This window comes from Podarcis tiliguerta, assembly GCF_965153285.1.
Source record: "Podarcis tiliguerta genome assembly, chromosome: 10".
Lineage (NCBI taxonomy): Eukaryota > Metazoa > Chordata > Lepidosauria > Squamata > Lacertidae > Podarcis > Podarcis tiliguerta.
This window is the reverse complement of record NC_139543.1, coordinates 55,202,246-55,225,397: the sequence shown is the minus strand read 5'-3', so window position 1 is coordinate 55,225,397 and position 23,152 is coordinate 55,202,246. Positions and strand designations below refer to the sequence as shown.

The 23,152-nt window shown below is 42.0% G+C and overlaps 1 protein-coding gene across 1 annotated transcript in view; it reads right to left on the bottom strand.

Annotated features, from left to right (window-relative positions):
• TMTC1 (transmembrane O-mannosyltransferase targeting cadherins 1) overlaps window positions 1-23,152 on the bottom strand; it is a 156,794-nt gene that overhangs the window by 55,373 nt on the left and 78,269 nt on the right. Inside the window, exons 9-11 of the mRNA XM_083401442.1 lie at window positions 18,586-18,707; window positions 5,956-6,120; window positions 4,149-4,262 (exon numbers count right to left, since the gene is read on the bottom strand). Coding sequence (XP_083257568.1) covers window positions 4,149-4,262; window positions 5,956-6,120; window positions 18,586-18,707 — 401 coding nt within the window. The remainder of the gene's footprint in view (window positions 1-4,148; window positions 4,263-5,955; window positions 6,121-18,585; window positions 18,708-23,152) is intronic.

Below are 23,152 nucleotides of genomic sequence, written 5' to 3'. Positions count from 1 at the left end.
GAGCCCCGTGGAACCACTTTAGACTGTCATGGCTTCACCCCAAAGAAGTGTGGGAAATGTAGCTTGTTAAGGGTTCTGAAAGTTGTTAGAAGACCTCTATTGCCTTCAAAGAAGGACAGTTCCCAGAGTAGCTTAACCATCAATCCCTAACGATCAATCCCTCTTCACAGGCAACCTTTGAGAACTGTAGCTTGTGGGGAGGAATAGGGGTCTCCTAACAACTCTCAGCACCCTTAACAAACCACTGTTCCCAGAATTCGTTTGGGGGAGCCATGGCTGTTTGAAGTGGTATCGCTTTAAATGTGGTATTGCTTCCCTCCCCTGATTCCCTCTGAGGCTGGTAAGCCGTGAGGAAGAGTTTGGAAGGTTTCCGCTAGTTCTCTGCTGCCCCTTACCCACCCGCAGCCCCTCTGGGAAAATCACTAGCTACGCTACTTGTGAGCAAATGGCTGGTCCAGCAGCTTCTTCCTCACATGAGGATAAGCCGCAGTACAGGCAGAAACAATGGTTTTTGAGGAGAGCTTCAAAAGAAGGAAACAAACACATTATGGAAGAATCTTTCATATAAGGGGGCATCAGCAAGGAGGGATGGGAGTAGCTGTTTAAGAGAGCTGAGGAAAAGCTATGGAAAGCTTTAAAGGAAAAGACATGGGAATCATTGCAGGATATGGAAGGGTATGGGGAAGCCGCTGAACAGAACTGAAGAGGGACTTCACTAGAAAGGGGTATCACTGCTTCAATATCCTCTCTCTCTCTCTCTCTCACACACACACACACACACACACAAGCACATCAATTAAGTCCCAAGCGAGATTGGCTGCTCCTTGTAGAATAAATGAGGGTGTGGTGATGCCACATTTCAAATTGCTAGATGTTATGGGGGAGAGAAGAGGAGGCGAAGGCACTTGTGTATCTGCTTCTGTCAGCTGTCAACATCCCGGTTCATTCTCCAGAAGGTGAGGCTGACAGGCTTAATTACAGAACTATAATTAATACATACTTGTGTTTAATAAATATTACCTGCCAGTTTACACGGCACTTCAGATTTGCAAGGTGCTTTGCAACAGAAGGGTGTAATCACAATAACTCAGCGCTATGGATAGATGGATGAGTCTATTACCAGCCCTGGCCAATTCTGTATATGCTCATTCCTAAATCAGCTCTGCCCTCTTTCTGCATTAATTTGTGAGTTTCCTTTAAAAAATGAATGAAAATACATAATTTTTTTTCTCAGTGCACACAATTCTAAAAGTATTTTATCCTAAAATGTGCATTTTGTAATGCATGTTAGTATGGTTTTTAAGCAGAGAGATGTATTGCAAATTTCAGATAACTGCAAAATATGAAGGATAGTAGCATTAGTCATGCATTAGTCTGGGAGGTGTGAAACTGGCCAGCTCACATTCTTCTAAAGCATTTTCAGAAGCACACAGCTTGTTTTGTCCTCAGTGATTTTTCAAAGCTTCAACATTTTCTGCTCAGCCACTAGAATGAAGGGGAACTGATCAGTCAAGCCAGAAAAAATTATTCTGAAATGCCTGCTTTGGCTTGTTCTTATGCACAGCTCATTAGGGTAGCTAGCCTTCCTAATTCTTTGTACTTTGGCCACAAGCAAGGACAAAAATCCAGGAGGAAAAGCAGATAGACTCATTTGGGCTCCACATTCAACATTTTTTAAATGTCTGGTAATGAAATGCAAATAGTTGGCTGTGCAAATTTCTTAGCAGCATCCTGCTGTATGGAAAAGCTTTCCATGTGACCTTAAAGGCATTTGGCCCAGAGCCAAACTAGAGTTACACAGGAGATGCGTGAACAGTTCCTTAGCGTTTATTTATTTATTTTTTGAATGAAAAGCAGCTGTGGGAGGCTGCCAGTCTGAGCAGAAAACAAGAGGCAGGAGGGGTTGCTTAACCCATTCCCCTTCTGCTATTTGTATGCTCACAATCAACATCCTTAATGAGTACCCCCACCTTCACAAAACTCCCAAGGGTTCTAAAAGCAGCTTGGAGAGGAGAAATACGGAGATGCTTTTCTACTTCTAATCACGGCTACCAATACTTTGTTTCAGTGGGTTTAAATTAAAACTAAACTAAACTAAACTAAACATTTCAACTATCTTTGGTTGGTCAACAGAGTATATTATGAAAAAGACCCCCAAAAATCCATTGGTGTGATATGACACGCAATTAGCAATATCTGCTAATAGCTCTAAAAGGTAAAGGAACCTTTGACCATTAGGTCCAGTCATGGCCGACTCTGGGGTTGCAGCGCTCATCTCGCTTTATTGGCCAAGGGAGCTGGAGTACAGCTTCCAGGTCATGTGGCCAGCATGACTAAGCCGCTTCTGGCGAACCAGAGCAGCGCACGGAAACGCCGTTTACCTTCCCGCTGGAGCGGTACCGATTTATCTACTTGCACTTTAACGTGCTTTCGAACTGCTAGGTTGGCAGGAGCAGAGACTGAGCGACGGGAACTCACCCCATCGTGGGGATTCGAACCACCAACCTTCTGATCGGCAAGTCCTAGGCTCTGTGGTTTAACCCACAGCGCCACCTGTGTCCCAATAGCTCTACTTGGAAACTAAGTAAAGGTAAAAGGGCCCCTGACCATTTGGTCCAGTCGCGGACGACTCTGGGGTTGCGGCACTCATCTTGCTTTATTGGCTGAGGGAGCTGGCGTACAGCTTCCGGGTCATGTGGCCAGCATGACTAAGCCACTTCTGGCGAACCAGAGCAGCTACATTTGTGTAATTAAAGAGACTGCATTTAAACTTAAGAATCCTCTGTGAGTACTCTTGTAAACTTGAAATGTCCAGGAAGATATTTTATCAAGACACTATATTTAAACATAAGCACTCTCTGAGGGGGTTTATGTGATGTTATGAATTCCAGAAAACCTACAGAGTTGCAGTTATCTCTTTCTGGGAATTAATTTGCCAACAGACTAATTTGCTATGAGAAACATTAATTCATACCAACCTGTTGTCTATGTAAATGAAAAACTCTTGTGCCTGTCGTATGAATTTATGCAGATAAAGCTTTTAGAGGAGTGAGCATTCACTGCTGATTCCCCAGAGCATCCTGTCCGAGGCAAGATACACTGCCTGCATACTTAGGTTCTGAATATAAAGAAAGACACTCCGCAGGAGGCATAACAAGGAGCTGGGCACAAGCTATGAGCATTTCCCAAACACATTTATGAGGAAGTCAGTCCCATTGAACTAACATGAAGGTTTAGGGCAAAATAAGTTAGTTCAGGGTGGGACTTCTTTGCTATTTGCACTGATCATGTCTGCTTGGATTCTGTCTGCATGGACGACTAGTAATCAGTAAGGGGAACTGCACAGCGGCTTACATATATCAAGTAGGGTGATTCTGTGTGCCTGACACTCACAGATTTAGCTCAGTCTCCCAGGCTTGCAGTAGAAACAGAGCATTTGGAGGTAAGGTACTAGAGCCTCATGCTATGAGTCCCATTTGAAACACACACACACACACATACACACATTTCCATAGATTGTAGTGGCTTCAAGTGCAAGAGCCTAACTCTCTGTTAAGACATTCGCTGATGTACCTGAGGCAAAGAACACCATCTAGAAAAGGTCCCTGAACAAAACAGCATATGCCCCAGGCCTGTACAGAATAAAAACAAGGCATATACCCAAAGTTCCAGAATCACTGGTAATAAACATGTTTTATGGTAATAAAGATGCTTATGGACCTCCTGGACCAACCAGCTTGTGAGAAGACACAGCATGTGAGAGTAAAGAATAACAGCCGCAAAATACATTAGAGGTAGGGTGTTGGAACTGGCCTGTGGGCCAGATCTATAATTCCCTCAATCCCCACAGGTGGGTGGGACTTCCCACCTGTCTACCCCTTGGTGGCCTAATGATACTGGGAGCATGCCCTTCAAAGAGGTTCACTGTAACTTCCAGCCAGCTAACCAGCAGTTACAGGGAGCCTCTTTGAAGTCCTTTTGGAGGAAGCGGTTCCGTATCAAAGCGCTTCCCCTCCATGAAGTGCTCCGAGTCCCAACGGCTTTGTCTGCAGAGGGGGAAATACTTCATTTGAAAACATCTGTCATGTTTGGTCATTGATCAAAAAAAGGCAAGAATGAAAGCAAATAGAACCTTCCTAAGAACTTACTTGAGGGCTGTTTTGTAGTGGTAGATGGCTTCACTGTCACGACCTTGGTCTTTCAAAAAATTGGCATAGTTGTAGTGCACCTTGGCATTATGGGGCAGAGTCTGGATGCCTGACCTATGAACGAGAAACCACATAGGAACAGTAACAAACACAGTTTTGCTTTTTATTATTGGGATTGCGCCTCTTGATAGCTTGCCGTAAAGGGTACTAAAAATGAGGCATACTGGAAACCACGTACTTGGAAGAAACATAGTGTACCTCTCAAACCAAACTGTAGTTTTGTTGAAATATATATGTAAAAAAATAATAAATGTCCAGTAGCACCTTAGAGACCAACTAAGTTGGTTCTTGGTATGAACTTTCATGTGCATGCCCACTTCTTCAGTCTCCCCCATTCTCCTATGAATGCCTCAACTAGAAATATACCACCAAGCCATCACTGCCAAAATCACACTGTATGCACACACTTCATAGCCTGAAACCTGGTTCCTGACCCACTTTGGAAATTATTCTCTAATTAAAAGAGGAAATAATAAATATTCATACCCCCAGCCAAGTAGGGAAAGGTGGGGAACAAATTACAAGGCAACACAAAGTGTTTTTCCCATTTCTACTTCCTTCAATCTTGCGACTAATATTTTCCATGCACATTTGCCCAACATGAATTCCTAAACTCTAATATTGTTGCTCCAGAAAATACATAGCAATTGAACTGGCTGGGGGTGAGGGAGGAAAAAACACACACCACAGATCTGAGAACAATGTCCCAGTGTGGTTTCCTTCCGCACTGATTGCTATGGAGTTTCTCACAGACCAACCTGCAATATAGTGCGTTGGCATAAACTACAATGATGTTAATAAAGCCAACACAGGTGATTTTAAAAAACATTTTAGGGCACATGTGATCATAAAAGAGGGTGCCAAACACAGAATTCTCAAAACTCTCACAAAACTACAATTCCCATTGCTGAGAGATGTGTCATACAATTTAAACCAATTAAAACTGGGTACCATTGGAAAAATATAAGGTGCTTCCAGCTCATCTCAAATGGGTTGTTGGTGACAGGTTTTTGCATATTTTCTGCCAAAAAAAGAGGAATTAAATAGGGGGGAAATATAAACTGGTATTTTGATGCTGATGATGTCATGTGCACACTATATAAAACCTTGCATACATCAACAGCACCAATCCCCCAATAAATACCCATGTGGAAGCATCCATACTGAGCGTGACATTATCACCCCTCCGTTCTGTAAATCATCACCACCAGTAATAAAGTGTTCCACCATGATAAACCGTTTGCTGTGCAACCTCCTGTTAAATTGTTGTCCATTGATCTTTCCCAAGTGTATGTGTTTGGAACCTATTACATAATTCTGTTTGCAAAGCACAAAAAACAAGCGGGACTACATGCATCACGCTGCTCGTTCTGCAGAGGTAACGTGCATAAATAAAAAGAAGCAAAAGTGTCTTTTCAGGGGTGCAGAGGGAAATCATTCCTAGTCAGCACATTTGGCTCACGGAGCAGATTTACTGATTAAGGATAAGCTATTTTTAGAGCACCATTTTAAAGGTTTAATCCCCAGTGGAGGAGAGGCATTGCCTAGCGATCCATTCTCTCTCTGTCCCACACTATCACCTGCTTATAGAGTGGCTAAAACACATATTGTACTGTTCATATTCCAAGTAATATGCATTCTCCAGGTAAGGTATGAAAAATATTACTGGTGGGCCTTGGAGAACCCCAACAAAGCCAAAGTGTTTCCCCAGCCTTGCTGCCCGCCCCTCACCTTAGATCAATCTTACCTGAAAAGGGACTCTCTTGACAGCCAGATTTCATTCTGCTTCACTGTTTTCCATGAGAACAGCAAGAGCAGCAAAGCCGAGAGGGTCGCTGCAGTGGCTCCCCATTTATTTAGCCACATACAAAGCTTGTTTAAGCCGTGGACCAAGAGGATGCAGTACCCCATACTGAAAAAGCAATCAGGGAAGGAGGAGGGAGAGAAAGAAAGAATTATAGCAAGATGCAATGGTTGAGGTTCTTTCACAGAGGTTAGCATAACCAGCAAGAGTGCAGGTCCCTTGCATTATCTGGTCTTCTCTCATAGTGGGGCAAGATATTGCTAGATGGAGTCATTACTCCTCTGTGTCTCTTTGCTCACTCTTCAACATAACTAACTTAACACAATGCATGCTGCAATTTCACTACATCTTGCCCAGCTTCCACTGCCTAAGTCAATGATGTGAGGTAGGGTAACGCACTGTGAGGTGACATCCTGTCAGATGTTTCATTAAGCTAGACCAGGGATGGGGAACCTTTGGCCCTCTGGATGTTACTGAACCCCAACTCCCATCAACTCCAACCAGCCTAGCTCAGTGGTGAAGGAAGATTAGAGTCCTGGCTCTCCATATGTTGCAACTGCCATCATAATTGGCCAGCCTGGCTGGATCTGATGGGAGGTAGAGTCCTCCTCATCCCAGAGTCCTCATCCCTTAGTTGAATGTTATGAGGGAGAAAGTACCAAGACAATCAGTGTGGTTCCTGCTCCTTCTCTCTTGGCAACATCTAGTTGTACTTTGGTTCTTAAAAAAAAAACCTGCAGAACATATTAGGCAACTCCAGAAGTTCAATTTTATGATGCAAATATTAAATTGGGGTAGCCAAAGTAGTGCCTTTCAGGTGTTGCTGGACCACAATTCTCATCAACTCTACAGGGAGCTTTAGTTTAGCAACAGCTAGTGGTGGCTACCATTGGTTTTAACTGTCGGGGGCAGGAATTGTAATTCTGCAGTATAATAAAGTTGTATGAGAGTAGCTTCCATCATGGCTATAGAAACCAGGTAGCCAGTGTACCCGGGACAAAAGAACACAAACACACACATATACTCTGTCCTTTGGATATTGTAAAATACATACTCTCCCCATCACAGAACTTCCGTGTTGGAAAAAATAATGAGGGAAGCAGCTCCCCATGGGTGTGATCCAAAGTCATAGTTCCTGGGGAAATTGTCCAATGTCAAGGTTTTCAACTATTGCCCTTGGCAAACAGTTTTTAAATCTGGAAGAAAATGCTCCTTCAACTAAGGTCCTCAACTTTAGTCTACCTCACACTGGCTGGGAAACTCAGAACAATATAGGACACGTCTAAGACTTTAGCCTTTTCTGACTATCCATTTGGTGCCACAGCTTTTAAAATAACAACTAAATAGCCAGGGTGCGGATGAGGGGAGAGAGATCAGGGTCATAGGATATATTTATTTTGGAGGAGGTTAACCTTTTGTCAGTAATGTTCCAGTTCAAAGCTGAGTATCACCCCACAGGCTTGCTATTCACAATGGGAGGAAAGTTCTGTTCCCACATGCCACATAATGAAGGGAAAATATGTTAAGTACACTACATTCTGTTAGTAATTATAAGATATAGCTCTGTCTTTTTTGCTATTGCTTGCTCTTGTCTTCTGCACACTTATTTGCCTAATGCTGACATATGGTTTAACATAATCTTGAACCAGGCCATTTCTTTTGCCCCGTTTTGGTTTTTACTGCCTCTCTCCCATGCTAAACTGAATTGGTTTTTAACATGGTTTAATATAATTTTTAGCATCATTGTTATTATAATTACGTATTAGTTTTTTAATGTATTGTTGTTTAACTGGAGCATTTTGTCTGGAGCATTTTCTTCTTAATGTAAGCTGTTTGGGGCTTATAAAGGAAAGGGGGGGGAAATCTACAATAATCTGTCTTAATAGTGAACTCTTAATTAGTTAAATTCACCAAGTTAATATGATCTTATGAATCAAAAGTCTCGTAATACGCTCAATAGATTTTTTTAATAAAAACATTCACACTGAACTTCTGGTTCAGTTTTTTTTTAAATACAAATATAGTTTTTATACAATTTTCATGTGTTTCCTTAAACCATTCCATATTTAAAATAACAACCAACACTGCTCCATCTAAACTAATATGCAACGTTATTTTCCCTACAAAACTATCCATATATACTGACTCTATCTTACATATTGCCAAAATATAATTTTCTTCCCAAAAAGCTGTTTGCTAAATCTACAGTCGCAGCTAAATCTACAGTCCCTGCAGATAGCACCAGAAGCTAATCTGCTTTTGTTCTCTAACATTCCTTTGCTTTTATTCCAGTGTGTTTATTATAAAGCAACAGCATCCAAGTATCTTGACTTTTTATGAAATCAAACTTGCTATTTGATTTCTCTTCAGAGTGTTTGATATTAATGGACAAACAGCTAAACATTCGAAGTCTGACTCTGGACAAGAATAATCTCAAAGAAAGGATGTTTGCAATGCTTAGTAACTTAACTATGTTTTATCTGATCAGAGAGCTAGAGAAACAGGAACTAAGCCCAAATGCTAAAATGGCATTATTTCTTTCCTTCATTATTAAACATAAGTGGGAATTGAGACTGTTTCACAGTTGATTCCTGCAAAGGTGCATATATTTGATCCTGGATGTGTTTCTGCAGGAGACTGTGTAAGAGCACTTGCACATCATCATCATCATCATCAACAACAACACCAACAAAAGGAAACGTGCCACCAAAAAACAAGATAATAGATGTTCAAAGAATTTCCATATTCCGATTTACAGTGGTACCTTCGGTTATATACGCTTCAGGTTACATACGCTTCAGGTTACAGACTCCGCTAACCCAGAAATAGTACCTCGGGTTAAGAACTTTGCTTCAGGATAAGAACAGAAATTGTGCTCTGGTGGTGCGGCGGCAGTAGGAGGCCCCATTAGCTAAAGTGGTGCTTCAGGTTAAGAACAGTTTCAGGTTAAGAACGGACCTCCGGAACGAATTAAGTACTTAACCTGAGGTACCATTGTTCTTAACCTGAAACTGTTCTTAACCTGAAGCACCACTTTAGCTAATGGGGCCTCCCGCTGCGCCGATGGAGCACGATTTCTGTTCTCATCTTGAAGCAAAGTTCTTAACCTGAGGTAATATTTCTGGGTTAGCAGAGTCTGTAACCTGAAGCGTATGTAACCCGAGGTACCACTGTATATGTATAGATGCAAATTTAAGCAGAAGCACATCTCACAATAATGGGGAAGACTGTAACCTGGTGGCTGAGAGCTGATGGGCAACTTCAGTGCCCCTACTGCTCTCCCTTCTGAGGGTTCTAGTTTCTTTCAAGTTTCAAATGGACTTGGACTGGACTTACTGACAAACAGATAACTCCTTCAAACAGTGGACTATCCTCTGTAAAGTAGGAAGCATGACCACTCTGCCTACCAGGCTATCAACCAAAATGCAAATACTTGGAGCATGCATTAGTGTGTGGCATTTTTTCAGACGCTGCCTTGGTACCAAGTGGCGGGAAGTCAGCTAGTCAGCCTGAAGTTCTTAAAGCATATGAATTGAGGAAACTGGATACATTACGTGAGTACGCCAAATTCCCCAAATGATCAAGGGGTTGAAGCACTTTCTTTAGAATGAAAGGCTGAAGGTTTTCGGACTTGTCAGCTTAGAAAATAAATAGCTACTTAGGACAGTGTGTGTGTGTGAATGTGTGGAATATGAAATACAGAATTATGGACGGCATGGGAGGCAGAATAGAAAGACATCATTTCTCCCCCTTGCATCGTACTAGAATTCAGGGTCACCTAATTAAGCTGATTGGCAGTAGATGCAGGAGCGACAAAAAGAAGCAGCTTTTCGCACAGCGCAAAAATGGATAATGGAAATTTACCACCTCAAGGCTGCTGATGCAGCACAGAGAATGGAAGTGTGGGATCACAGCTCAGGAGTAAAGCTCATGCTTTGCACATAGAAAGACCCAGACTCTGGCATCACCAGTTTTAAAAAAGAACAGGGGAGCAGGTAATGGGAAAGATTTCCGCCTGAGACCCAGAAGAGCTGCTGCCCATCAGACTAGGCTGCAAATGACCCATTAAAATTCGTGCAGCCACCTGAAAATCACTGTTATAAGATCTGTTTAGGTAAAAACAAGCCTGACTACAATTAACCTCAGCCTGCAATACCTCAGGATTGCGGTACCCTCGGTATACATTGATAAAAGTTGTTAATAAATGGAGCAGGGCAGCTACAAGTGTCATTAATTTCAACAGGTGATGCTTAACTCTATCCCAATGGAATCTACAGGGTTTAAAGAGGAGGGAGAAAGGTTGTTTTCTGCTGCTCCAGAGAAGCGGACACGGAGCAATGGATCCAAACTACAAGAAAGAAGATTCCACCTAAACATTAGGAAGAACTTCCTGACAGTAAGAGCTGTTCGACAGTGGAATTTGCTGCCAAGGAGTGTGGTGGAGTCTCCTTCTTTGGAGGTCTTTAAGCAGAGGCTTGACAACCATATGCCAGGAGTGCTCTGATGGTGTTTCCTGCTTGGCAGGGGGTTGGACTCGATGGCCCTTGTGGTCTCTTCCAACTCTATGATTCTATGATTCTAAAGGTGCACAATGCAGGCTGGATCATGCCCTTTCTATTTAGAAAGAACTTTTATCTAACAATACTTTTGACAGCACTTTTAAGCCACAAGAATGTCACAATCCTTTGCCTACCTCACCACAACCCTTTGAGGTAGCTCAGAACTTTCCCCATTTTATGTTCAGAGAACTGAGAGTAAGTGTTCACACCTTGCCAGTGGTAATTCATGACAGAGCGATGTGCCAACCCCTATTCTCTCATATTCAAGTGAGGTTGCAATCTGCAACCACTGTTGAGACTTAAAGGAATATGATCTAAGGATCAAATTCTGGTCATTTACAAATAAAATGTGCATATGTTTTCAACTGATGACACAGTTTAATCCTTTTGGGTCAGGTTTTTTTTGGGGGGGGTGGCGTTCTTAAGCAGTTATCTACAGAAAGCGTATGTTGTATAAAAGTGGAGGGATTGCATTTGACTTCAATTGCAGGGGGAACGATACACAGGCCTTTCATCGAAGTAGAGGTTTTGTCATGTTCACAGTATTACCAATGATTTGCCAGAGGCATGGAGAAATTCAGATTTCCAGGAGTAAATTGAAAAAAATAAAATGGAAAAAGACTAGATCGGGCCAACAGCACACCAAATAAGCATTCGTAATAGGAAGTTAGGAGGAAAATATCCCCTAGAAGCAAGTGAATAATAATATATTCTCTTCAAATGAATACTTGGCTGGGGGAAAAGGGAGAGAGCTCTTTTGTGATTTTAAAGGGTCACAACCTCATAAAAATTTTAACTCTATTCTCACATCCTCATCACACTATGAATTTTAATTGCTATCGAACAAAATGCTATTAAAAGAGGTGAAATAAAATGGCTACAAAATCCATTTCTCTTTTTACTTCCAGTTCCTCCCCCCACCCCCATGCATCAAATCATCTTTTGGCCCATTACAATGTAAGCAATTTCCTTTTTAAGGAGTACATGGTGAATACAAATATGTGCTTTTGAAAAATAATAGGTAAGTATCATTTAATGCTGAGTGCTAGACCCCAAGCCATCTCAAGACATTCCATGGTGACCTGAATATTCCATAACCACCCCAAAACTTCACATTCACTAATATGCATTATTTAGATAAACTGATCTCTCGCAAACCTTGACAAAATGCCTTGTGAATATTAAGCACACACACATACAGGCTCCCAAGATCATCATCATCATCCAACATGTACAGCAGAGCCATAGCTGCTTTCCTTTAGCAGAGCGTACCATATTAACAGCAAATGTTTGACCCTCCACTGCTGGTCATAGGCAGTGGAAGTTCAAATTCTGCAAAATGCCAATGAAGTCCCAAGAGGCAGAGACCACCTCTTGGGACGGAAAGGTGATGTGGCATGGTCTGCCCAAACAAGTTGGTTCTAGTTTCTCAAACAAGTTCAGCAGACTAAACTCTGTGGGTCAATGGTGTGATCTAGGCTATAGTACCAGCCTGCCTAAATGTTGTCAGATGAACCATAAAGTCAGTCTGAATCCACTACAGGGACCTGATACCCACGAGGCACTTCTGAGGATGGATTTGATAACCCCAAGCACACCATCAGGAAGCGCCAGATACTACAACTAACTGTGGCAACACTGATGTTCTTGTAAATAAACACTGAGAACCAAACATGTCACAGGCATGAATACTTATACGTAACTTCATTCCTTTGTGTGCTCGTGGGACAAAACTGTGATAGCTAGATAAGCAAGCAGTTTTCTAGCACCGCTGGCTAACATGCAAGTTGCAATGTTAGGATTAAGTAGTTGCTACCATATAAATGTGTGCCTTCTTACGACAATCACAGTTGCAAAATCCATGGATCCTGTCCAAGAGGGAAAGTTCCCAGGACTGATAAAAAATAAGGGGGGAAATGACTTAAGCACATTAACCAGGAAACAATAACTGAGCGTTTCTGTAATTTGCTCATTGTGATATGGGCATTTAATGGGGAAATTCTGAAACCACACTAGCAATACCGAAGAAACCCACTATTGTTTTCAGCAGGGGAGTTTTCTGAGAAACAAGTTCTTTCAGAGCTAGGAGACAAGAACTCTTCTAAAAAGGCAGAACATCAGCCTTGAGTGTCAAGGCAATGCATCTAGCTCTGAATTACCTTCTCCTGAACATTCACCAATATGGGATACAGCTACTGTATTGTTATTCAAGCAGAATCTTAGCAGCTAGGGAGATATAAAACTATTTTAGTTCTAAGGCAGATGTAATGCAAGTCTGAACCTGTTTATTTGGAAGCAAATCCTTCTGAAACCAGTGAAAGTTTGTTTAGTGTACTGCAGCTATTGTGTTAATGTGAGTTTGGTTTTGGGTTTTTTTTAAACAACAGCAGCAGCACAGTATCCTGCTCATCAGTGCTAAGGAATATGGCAGAACCAGCAATTTGATCATGATTTAGTCCAAACTTCTCCAACTTGGTTCCCTTTACATGTTGTTGGACTACAACAAGCCAGTGTAGCCAGCAATCAGGAGTGATGGGAGCTGTAGTCCAGCGGTCAGCAAGATTGATCTTGCCTGGGCCGGATCGGTCCCACAGAGATCCCTCCGTGGACTGCATTGTGTACCCGTATTAGGGCGCATGCACGTGATTTTCGGCATCTGCACAGACGCAATTTCCTATGCCACGCAAGCGAGTCCCTGTGCTGCGTTGCGCCGGTTTAGTGCAGCATGTGAGCGGGCAGCTTGGTTCGGGGCTGGCTCATGGGCCGGTCAAACAACCTCCGCGGGCTGCTTCCAGCCCATGGGCCTTAGGTTGCTGACCCCTGCTGTAGTCCAACAACATCTAGAGAGCACTGGGTTGGGGAAGGGCTAATCTAATCAAAGCTAAGCACTTTAAAATCTTACTGACTTTAATGGGAGGATATTGCTTGCTATGACTTTAAGATTTCAGGATGTTACCTGGTTAACCTGCAAAACCTGGAAGAATAATTGAGGAAACGTTTTAAATTTTAATTGTTAATCGCTCCTTACTCCATTCCAGGGCACCCACATTTACTGGCTTTCCAAATAATTGCAAGACAACAGTGGATAGTTTGCAGAGATCAAGGAGAATCATGGACATTGAAATGCAACCAGTTGCCAATATGTACCCTGGTTTTATGGTAAAGAAAGATGCATCATCTGGGCTCAGGAGGTTGCGCTCTGCATGCAGAAGATCCCAGGTCCAATACCCAACATACCAAGCTAAGACTGGGAGAGACTTCTTTCTGAAATCTTGGAGAAGCACTGTTGAGCTGGATTAATTGACTCAGTGTGAAGCGGGTTTTTCTATGTTCCTGCAGAAGACCTTCTTATACACTTTCCTGCACAGGAGGAACCAATGGCCAGGCTGGATACAGTTAGTCTAGATAGAAGGTTCTGTAATGGCATAGCTTACCACATAGGGCAGTGGTCAGCAATTTCTGACAGGGTGTGAGGTCACAAGTAACCTAGGGGTTACCCAATGAGCCTCTGCTCTGCCAGCTAAACGTAACTCAAGAGATCCATGATGGGACCTCATGACATTTTCGTTCCTTCTCCTCCTGTTTTAATTAAATACAGCCTGTCAGTTTGATTGGAGGGGCAGTGCCAGCATGTGTATGCGCGTTTAAGCCTTCCCTCTCCGCCCCCCAGCTAGTTTTTTTAATTAAAAAAAATCACATACCAAATCCCTCCCAGTCAAAACTCCCTCGCTTGAGGTTGTTGTCTTCCAGGTGAGAGTGGGGAGAATAGGAGTACCTGTAGCCTAGGGCAAAGTGAATTTGTTTGGGAAACCATCATGAGAGTAAGGGTTAAGCAGCCCCTCCCAAGTCAAACTGGCCATCCTCCCAATCAGCATTTAATTAAAAAAATAAATCAAAACCTTTTATTGAATACCAGAGGGATGCAATGCAAGCTTTTATAAAATATTTTTTCTTCAAAAGCACAATAGTACAATTTAAAATATGAGAATTTGTAAATCTGGGAGACAGTCACAGATCTTCCACACAACATGTAACTTGGCCCTGAAACTCAGGTCTAACAACATCCAACTCCTATGTAAAGGCTTCTAGCCACTTCACTGCTGCTTTCCCAGAATTTGGCAGAGACTCTTACACTGTCCTCTGCATTTACATGAACAGAATTTTTTATTAAAAGATGTTTCATTCGGAAGGCCAAAGAAAGCTTTAAAGGACCACTACATACCTACGGGTACATTGCCCCCAACCACACTGGTTAGACATCCTCGTCTTATTCTAATTCAATAACTGAGACTTAAGAGCAGAGGTGGAAACAAAATCCAAGAAATGAATATTGTGCTTGGCAAGAGACGAAACTGCTGCTAAAAAAAGTTCTCAATAATGTTGTACGTCCCTGCTCTCATTATTTGCTCAACCATTTTATTGCCAGGCTCTCCCTTGGAGCAAAATTATAAAGAGGGGGTGGGAGGAATCTTTCTTGCTTTGCAGTGGCTACAAATTCTTGTTTGAGGAGAGTGCCACAAGACTGTATTCGAAATAAAACAAAAGAGATCATTGCTCACTATTCAGTCTTGTGAGCAGTCATACTTAGCCCCCTCAATACTCTAGGCCTGTATCAGTTTTCGGAGCAGAGAACACCTCCCTTTTCCTGGGGGAACCTTGGAACAACAAACAAGATCTATCCATTTTAAGCATAACATAGGAATTGGCTGCCATGCACATTTTTCATTTTAGATTTAAGTTCCAGTTCTCTGTCGATCTGAGGCACGGACCATTTTCTCCCAAGGAAATTCAGGACCCAGCAATCAAGAGCTGAAAGCAAGAGCTCCTGGCTCCCAGAGGCATAGTAAGCTCTGAGGAGGGGATGGGAAGGGGGCAGATTCTTTCCCAAAGAGTGTGAAGGAATGTGTCCCTGTCCCTCTAGGCTAAACTTTCTTGTGTAACACAGAAACATACAGTTGGGAGGGATCTCAAATGTCACCTCGTCCAACCGTCTGCCAATGCAGGAAATCCACTGCCACAGCATCCCTGACAGGTAAGATCAGGTGTCCAAGGTGGACCATCACAATGGAAGCTAAGAACAGACAGTTGCCCGATGCAGTGATGCTGTAGTGGATCAAATCATTGTTGCCCAACACTGTTCTTTTCCTGCAGGGTCTTCTCCCTTCCATGGGCATGAATCTTCTTTCTGGTGACAACTAACCAGACAAGCTAATCACCAAGCCTCATGATACAATATAGAAAAGATCTGAAATGTACTTTTTAAAAACTAGGGATGCAAGCTTTAAATCAATAGATTAAACATCTAAAGATTTAATTGATTAACCCATTTGAAGCAAGTTAAAGGCACTCATGCTCATTAACAAATAGCATGTTAGTGCAATAGACCATGAAAAGGAAAATATTACAGATCTAACACTAAATGGAAGCTTAGAGCTCTCTTCAGTATAGGGGTCTGCAACAAAATACTGCAGTGTGGATATTCAGGGCCCTTTTCCAGGGCACTTACTCTATGCTATCCTCCCTTCCCAGTTTTCAATTATCCCCCTCCCCAATAGTCAGTTCACATTCCATGCCTACTTCGCATGCCAATTCCTCACTGGACTGCTCTAGTGGGTGTCCAACCCAACCACTGCCAAGTCTTTTGTACTTCTGCAAACCTTGGGCTGCTTTGAGCCTCTTGGTCAGCAGTGGTTCATGAGATGAGGGGGAGGGTGGAGCAGCAGTGCCATCCTCCTGTCATCGGCCGTGATATCACTCTCTGGGTCAGAGATGGGGCAGCAGCAAAGGGTTGGTGGCAGCCCACAGGTGCATGCTACAAACAGCGATTTCCTTCCTATTCCACCACTGTTGTTACCTCCCTGCTGTGAATGGGCGGTGTGGTTTTGGTTACATAAATACCAGCACAAAGTACACTATTAGTATATGCAATATCAACATTAATGAGGTTTTCGTATCACTCTTTCTCTCTCATTTTTGTATACATCTCTGTTTCTTCATCTGACACGTCTTCCTACCTCTGCTGAGACAACGTGTTCTGTTCTCATTCCATATTACAGAAACACAAATGAGCCTAAGTTTTTTAAAAAACAAACTAGCCCTTCAACTTCAGTCACACCAATTTAGCAACTCATCTACTGATTAAATCAATTCGAATTTGTGAGATAAGCATAACGTTATTTTGTACACACTGGGGAGCAATCAACATCGCCCAATTTCTCCTGATCAAGACAGTGGTTTTCAATAAGCACTCTGGGGAACTGTAGATGCCCTGAAAGCTTATAATGGGTTCCCCGGTTTTTTTTAAAAATCAATAATGGCAGACAAGTTTCCTCTCAAAGGGAGCTTTGCCAGCGTCCAAAGCTACAGATCACCCCAACAATGAGAGCTCTGGATGAGCCTCACTGTCATTTTCAGCCATCTTAGTCAGTGCCTCACATGAACTGAAAGCCAAACCAGATGAGACACAAATCAAACAACTGTGTGATAATTGTTTTAAAAAGTAAATTGCAGGTGCAAAGACCCCAATCTAAATCAAGACCCTGAAATTGGGTTTTTATTGAATGTTCTCTGCAAAGTTATACTTTGCAACAGCACTACCCCTGCAATTTGTATTGTTGGGGGGGGGGGAGCGTCAGTTTACCCCACTGGGAATGTTTCTGAATGTAGATGCAACGTCCCCAATCCAGACTGGGACCATAAGGGGACAAAGGGGTAAAGCCCCCCCTACCTACCCCTCCAATTCCAGGATCCCACTGCAAATGGGGAGACTGTGCCTGCAATTTATTTTTAAAAAGTCATTCATGCAATTGCTAATTATGTGATTGGCATGTCATCTGCTTTGGCTCTGTGTGCACACGAGAAAACAAGACCAGAATCCTCTGGATTTCCATGAAAAGAAGTTCAAGAATTCCTTGGCAAATTAAAATGTTCCCCAAAGCTAAAAATGTTGAAAGACACCGCTCTAAGAGATAATAGGCCACATTTTCCACTTTCCCAGAACGGTGTGCATTTTGTTTGTTCTTTAACAGTATCTCTCTAGATGTCTACCCAACAAAACGCCTGTCTTCATTCATTAAAATGTCAGGCTAGATCTCATTCTGTGGCTTAATCTGACATTTCCAGTATCCTCCTTTTTTTTTTATGTTGAACTAAGAAAAACTTGTGATTCAAATGCTTTATATCCAAACAAAATTGCTGAAATTCCCAGGAATCCAAATTACAGTAAGACAATGGACTAGGTATCACATCTAGTACATTTTGAAACGGAATGCCATTGTTTACCAAAGCTCATTTCTCCCACCTCAAATTTCACTCTAAACTACAGTCAGTTTATCTAAGAATAATAGACCCAATACAGGCTGAGGTAACAGATCTAGATAGAAATCCAATATTTTTCTTTCTTTCCCAGTCCTATCTAATGTTTACAAATAAAGAAGACAATTCACCTCTATAGTAGTATCTAGGAAGATACCATTTTGACCAGACTTTGGGTCAGCTCACGGTCACAGCAGTATCCACACTGGGCCTATACATCACTGTGATTGGTGTAATTATGGCACCTTGAGAAAGGGCTGTTGTTACTGTACAAGCAACAAGGACCACATATACAATCCTTACATGAAGTCACTAGCAGTCACAGTCAAGCTGTTTGAAAATCACTGCCAGCATAGCAACTATTTCAGTAAAGCCCTTGAGTAGATCTAAGTATTGAACCATCCAAATCTCATTTTTACAGATTTACTTTAGCACTTGATGAGCAGCAGACCACGAATATCAGCAAAGTAGTTACAAATGAATGGGATTACACGGCATCACTGCGTACAGCTAGTTGAACAATTCTATCTACCACTGCCTGGTAGATGTTCCTCGACAAATTCTGCAGAATTTCTGAAGCGATAGTTCTAAATACTTGTACATATTTACTTGTGGGAATAAATATGGGCTGAAGACCTTAGTTTTTTAAATATCATAATTGAGAGTGTCATTTCAAAAGAATTAAATGTGTGAAAATTACCTAGGCATATACAGGACACGCTCGGCCACAACAAATCCCACCCTGAAGAAGAGGTTGCTAGCCGGTATGAAGGGGAAAACCAGGAACAACAGGCCAACTAGAACTTCTCTGTGTTCCAGTTTCTGCAACGAAACAATAATTAGAGACAAGTGAGTGAAAAAGAATGCCAAGTTCAGGGAAGATCATAGTTCCAATTCTAACGTAACAATATTCATACTCATATTTTTCATCATTTCATTTTATTATGGCACTTAAGCTATGTGCTTTAACAACAACAGCAAAACTTAAGAGATTGTACTGCACTGTATAGCATCCAAGCACTGGTTCACAGCTAAAACTTTTAGGTTCAAGCTAAACATTAAATGACCTCTTTATACAGTATTAGCCTTCCACACACATTTTGCAAATGGCAAACGGACAAGGAAATGATAACATCATATTATGAGTATTTTCCTACTACACGTTATTGGGGAGAAGTGAGAGAAGGCAAAGTTGGTGATGTCCAAGAATTTCCCCTAATGTATAATGTGTCACTAAACTATGCCAGCTTGTTTTTACTTATCTTGTATATATTCATCTTAAGCCAGTGGGTTATTGTCATTCCAATTTTACAGATGGAAAAATGAAGCAGAGGGATTACAGTTTCCGTGGCTGAGCTAGGATTGGAACATGGACCTACCAGATCTAAGTGTGCTACTAGCCCCATTCACAAGCAACAGTAAGAACAGGCTTCCTCAACCTCGGCCCTCCAGATGTTTTGAGACTACAATTCCCATCATCCCTGACCACTGGTCCTGCTAGCTAGGGATCATGGGAGCTGTAGGCCAAAAGCATCTGGAGGGCCGAGGTTGAGGAAGCCTGGGTAAGAATATCGTCCAAACTAGGCCAACATTTTGCTCCAACCCTGAGTTTCTCAAGGGAAGACTAAAGGCTAGGAAATAACATGTACCATAATATTCTACAATGGGAGGGAAAATCTGATGTACAGAAAGAAGAAATCTAATTGCCCTGTCCAGAACTGGGCTAGAACATTTAGCAATTCTCTTAAGCACAGTCAGCTGCTTAATGATCTCGGCTAACTGCTTAATGATCACAGCTAGTGACCACCTTCTCACTAAGCCAAAAGCGTTGAGATGTTCCAGCAGCAAGCTTCCTTAGGAATTTCAAAGCCTGCCGAAATAGGTCATTTGTTCAGCAGTTCCTACCAAACAGCCATTTCTTGCAACATTTAGGCTTTTCCTCTGAGAACTCCATTCCACCCACAGCAGCAAACATCCATATTTGATGCCTAATAAAACTAAGTAGATGTAACGAGGAACCGCTAAGAGGCTAGAAACATGAAAAATGCACAGTGTTATTTTTATGGCCACTTTTCAGTCTATAGTGCACCGGAGCATTTTATAGCACTCAAATTCTAAGAAATATTGCCTCACAGGCACAAGGACGCACACACTCATATTAAATACCCATGTGAGCATGCACAAACACAATAGTGGCAGCACCAGTGCCTCAATATCCAAACTAACCTACACAATTACATTGAGGCCCCATTCACTTTCAGCCGGCGAAATGACCATGCAATTTCTTAAAGAATCGTGGGAACTGTAGTTCAGGATAGGAACTAAGAACTCTCTGCAAAGCCCAATTTCAAGATGATGGCATGTAGGCAAGAACTTACCCATTGCATCTCATTTCAAGTAACCCTTACATGCTATGTATGCAATACTGGCACACTAGTGCAGCAAACCGTCTGGGTCAGGGATCTCTGGTATGCTAACACTGAATGAAGAGGCAAAACAACACGGCACAGGTAAGTTCCTCTACCTTGCTGAAATCTGGTTGCCTTAGGCACTGCATTCTTAGCTCCCTTCTCGGACTATGGTTGGTTCGCAGAGCAGCAAATTTAAGTATGTCGTGTAAACATGCTCTTACAGAACCTCAAACTCTCACCTTCACCCTGTTTCCAAAAACAATTCGGGGCAACTTTTACACAACCACACTTTGGCATGGGAATAGACAAGAGAGACTATATATTAATCTAACACATTTTAGACCCTTCTGGTCCCTTGCGGAAATCTAAAATCAATTTAAAATATTTTTAATTTGCAGAACTGACTATACTATACTATACTATACTATACTATACTATACTATACTATACTATACTACACTACACTACACTACACTACACTACACTACACTACACTACACTACACTATTGTTATAGGATTGGGGGATTGATTTGGATGACGCTCATGGGTACCAACCCAGGCTGTGGTTTTGCAGCTACACGTTGGGGGTCTGAAATGGCCAAAGCAGTTTGCATCTCTAGCTCCCAGGCCCAACAACTGCTTTCAAGGATTCCAGAACAGAAAAGGCACACTCCGTGTTATGGCCATCTAAAAATGACACCAGCCCGACTATTTTCACCTTTCGCCACTCAACTTCATTGAGAAATTCTAAATTCTAGTGTTATCATGGGGGGCGGGCCACGATCTTGCCTATGCTCTCCACGCCATTTCGAATTATATCAGTGGCAGAGCACGGTCTTTCCATGCACAAGATCCCAGCTGCAGTCCTGGCATCTCCAGTTACAAAGGCTCTGAATGGCAATATGAATGGCTGCAACTCTTGAGATCGGTTGTCAGGCATGGCTGACAATAATGGGATAGAGAAGCCTTCAGTCTTACCCGCTACAAGGCAATTCCTTATCCATTCAGTATTCAAACTACAAGGCAGAAGTGAAATTTTAACAGGAAATTTTTCAACAATGGCCTTTCATCAACCTTTTCATCCTTTTTAAGACACAGATGGGACTGACTGTGTGTTAATCAGAGCCTAATCTTCATTTTTGGGTATAGGCTTTTCCCCTCCTCCTCCTCCCTTTTGTTCCTAGCAAGTCTGTGAAGAATTGGTTTGATTCTATCCACTTAATCCTACAAGCTCTAATGGTACTTGAAGATTTTTGCTGAACAAATGCAGACAATGACATAAGAAAATAAAACTCTAAAGACAAACTGAGTCTTAAAAAAAAAAAAAGAGGAATTGGCCTTTATAGCCTTTTTCTTTTGAAGACACTAGATTGCTCCCGTGTGCAGAAAAAATTGATGCAAGAACATGCTCACCCCCTCTTTTTCTCTCTCTTTTTTTACAGATTACAAATAGCAAATAAAAAGGGAAAGTCAAACTAGGAAGGAGGACAGGGATTAAAATGCTTTTACCATACAAATTGTTGACACAGATACTTTTCTAGCTCTTTTATTTGTAGAAATATAAGAAATCACATGCAGATGGTATTCTGCCTATCGAGATGTGGGGATTATTGCGTTCGTTTTACTGGTAACATGCTAGTGCTTTTGTCTCGATTCCTAACGTTCCTTTTTTGCTGCAGTACCTGTTGCATTATGGAACCATGGCTTTTTTATCAATATGTTGCTGTGTTGCACAAAATTTTAAACAGTGGGAAAGAACTGCATGTCAGGAAACCAGCCCAAATTTCATTACATGAAATTAGAACACAATATGGCCATAACCTTCCAGGTTAACCAGGTTGCAAAAGAATTTTTTTTTCTGGAAACAACACAGAAATGAGCCCTGAACTTCCATTAGATTTCCAGAAGTGGCTTTTATGCTATGTGAAAGGTCACATGGAAATTAACAGGTAAGAAAATGTCGGGGAAATGCAATAACATGCTGTCCAAATGCAGCCCGAGCAGCAATCTAATTAAATAGCTATAAAGTTATGCACTACTCAGTGGTCTGAAGATCTCATTGCTTTTCTACATTTTAACACTTGGCTTATAATAGCTTAGATATCTGATTGGACATATGGACAGTGTATATTAATTTATACATTAAAGTTATTGTTAATGTCAGCAGGCAATGTTCAAGCTATATGTGTCTTGGATCCCCTCCCCCATCTTTTGCTTTATCTTATTCGGGGAACAAGTTGGCAAAACCACATTAACATAGTGCCAGCCTATACTTATAAAAGAAGAATACCCAGCACTAGCTTTGATTTTGTAAATAGATATATAGATTCTATAGAAGTTATTAAGGACCAAACATGACAGATAACAGTTGTGGAATGTGTTTGCATTTGTGTCCATCTTTGCCATTTTGGCAGATGAGAAGCAGTGGCATATAGGACTGCTTATATATGGAGCCCTAAGTAAGACGCAGGTGGCGCTATGGGTTAAACCACTGAGCCTACGGCTTGTCGAAGAGAAGGTCGGCGGTTCAAATCCCCATGACGGGGCTCGCTCCTGTTGTTCAGTCCCAGCTCCTGCCAACCTAGCAGTTCAAAAGCACGTCAAAGTGCAAGTAGATAAATAGGTACCACTCCAGTGGGAAGGTAAACGGTGTTTCCGTGCGCTGCTCTGGTTTGCCAGAAGCGGCTTAGTCATGTTGGCCACATGACCCGGAAGCTGTACGCCGGCTCCCTCGGCCAGTAAAGCAAGATGAGCGCCGCAACCCCAGAGTCACGGACGACTGGACCTAACAGTCAGGGGTCCCTTTACCTTTACCTTTAAGTAATGGTTTAACTTTAAACACATCCTTTCATGCC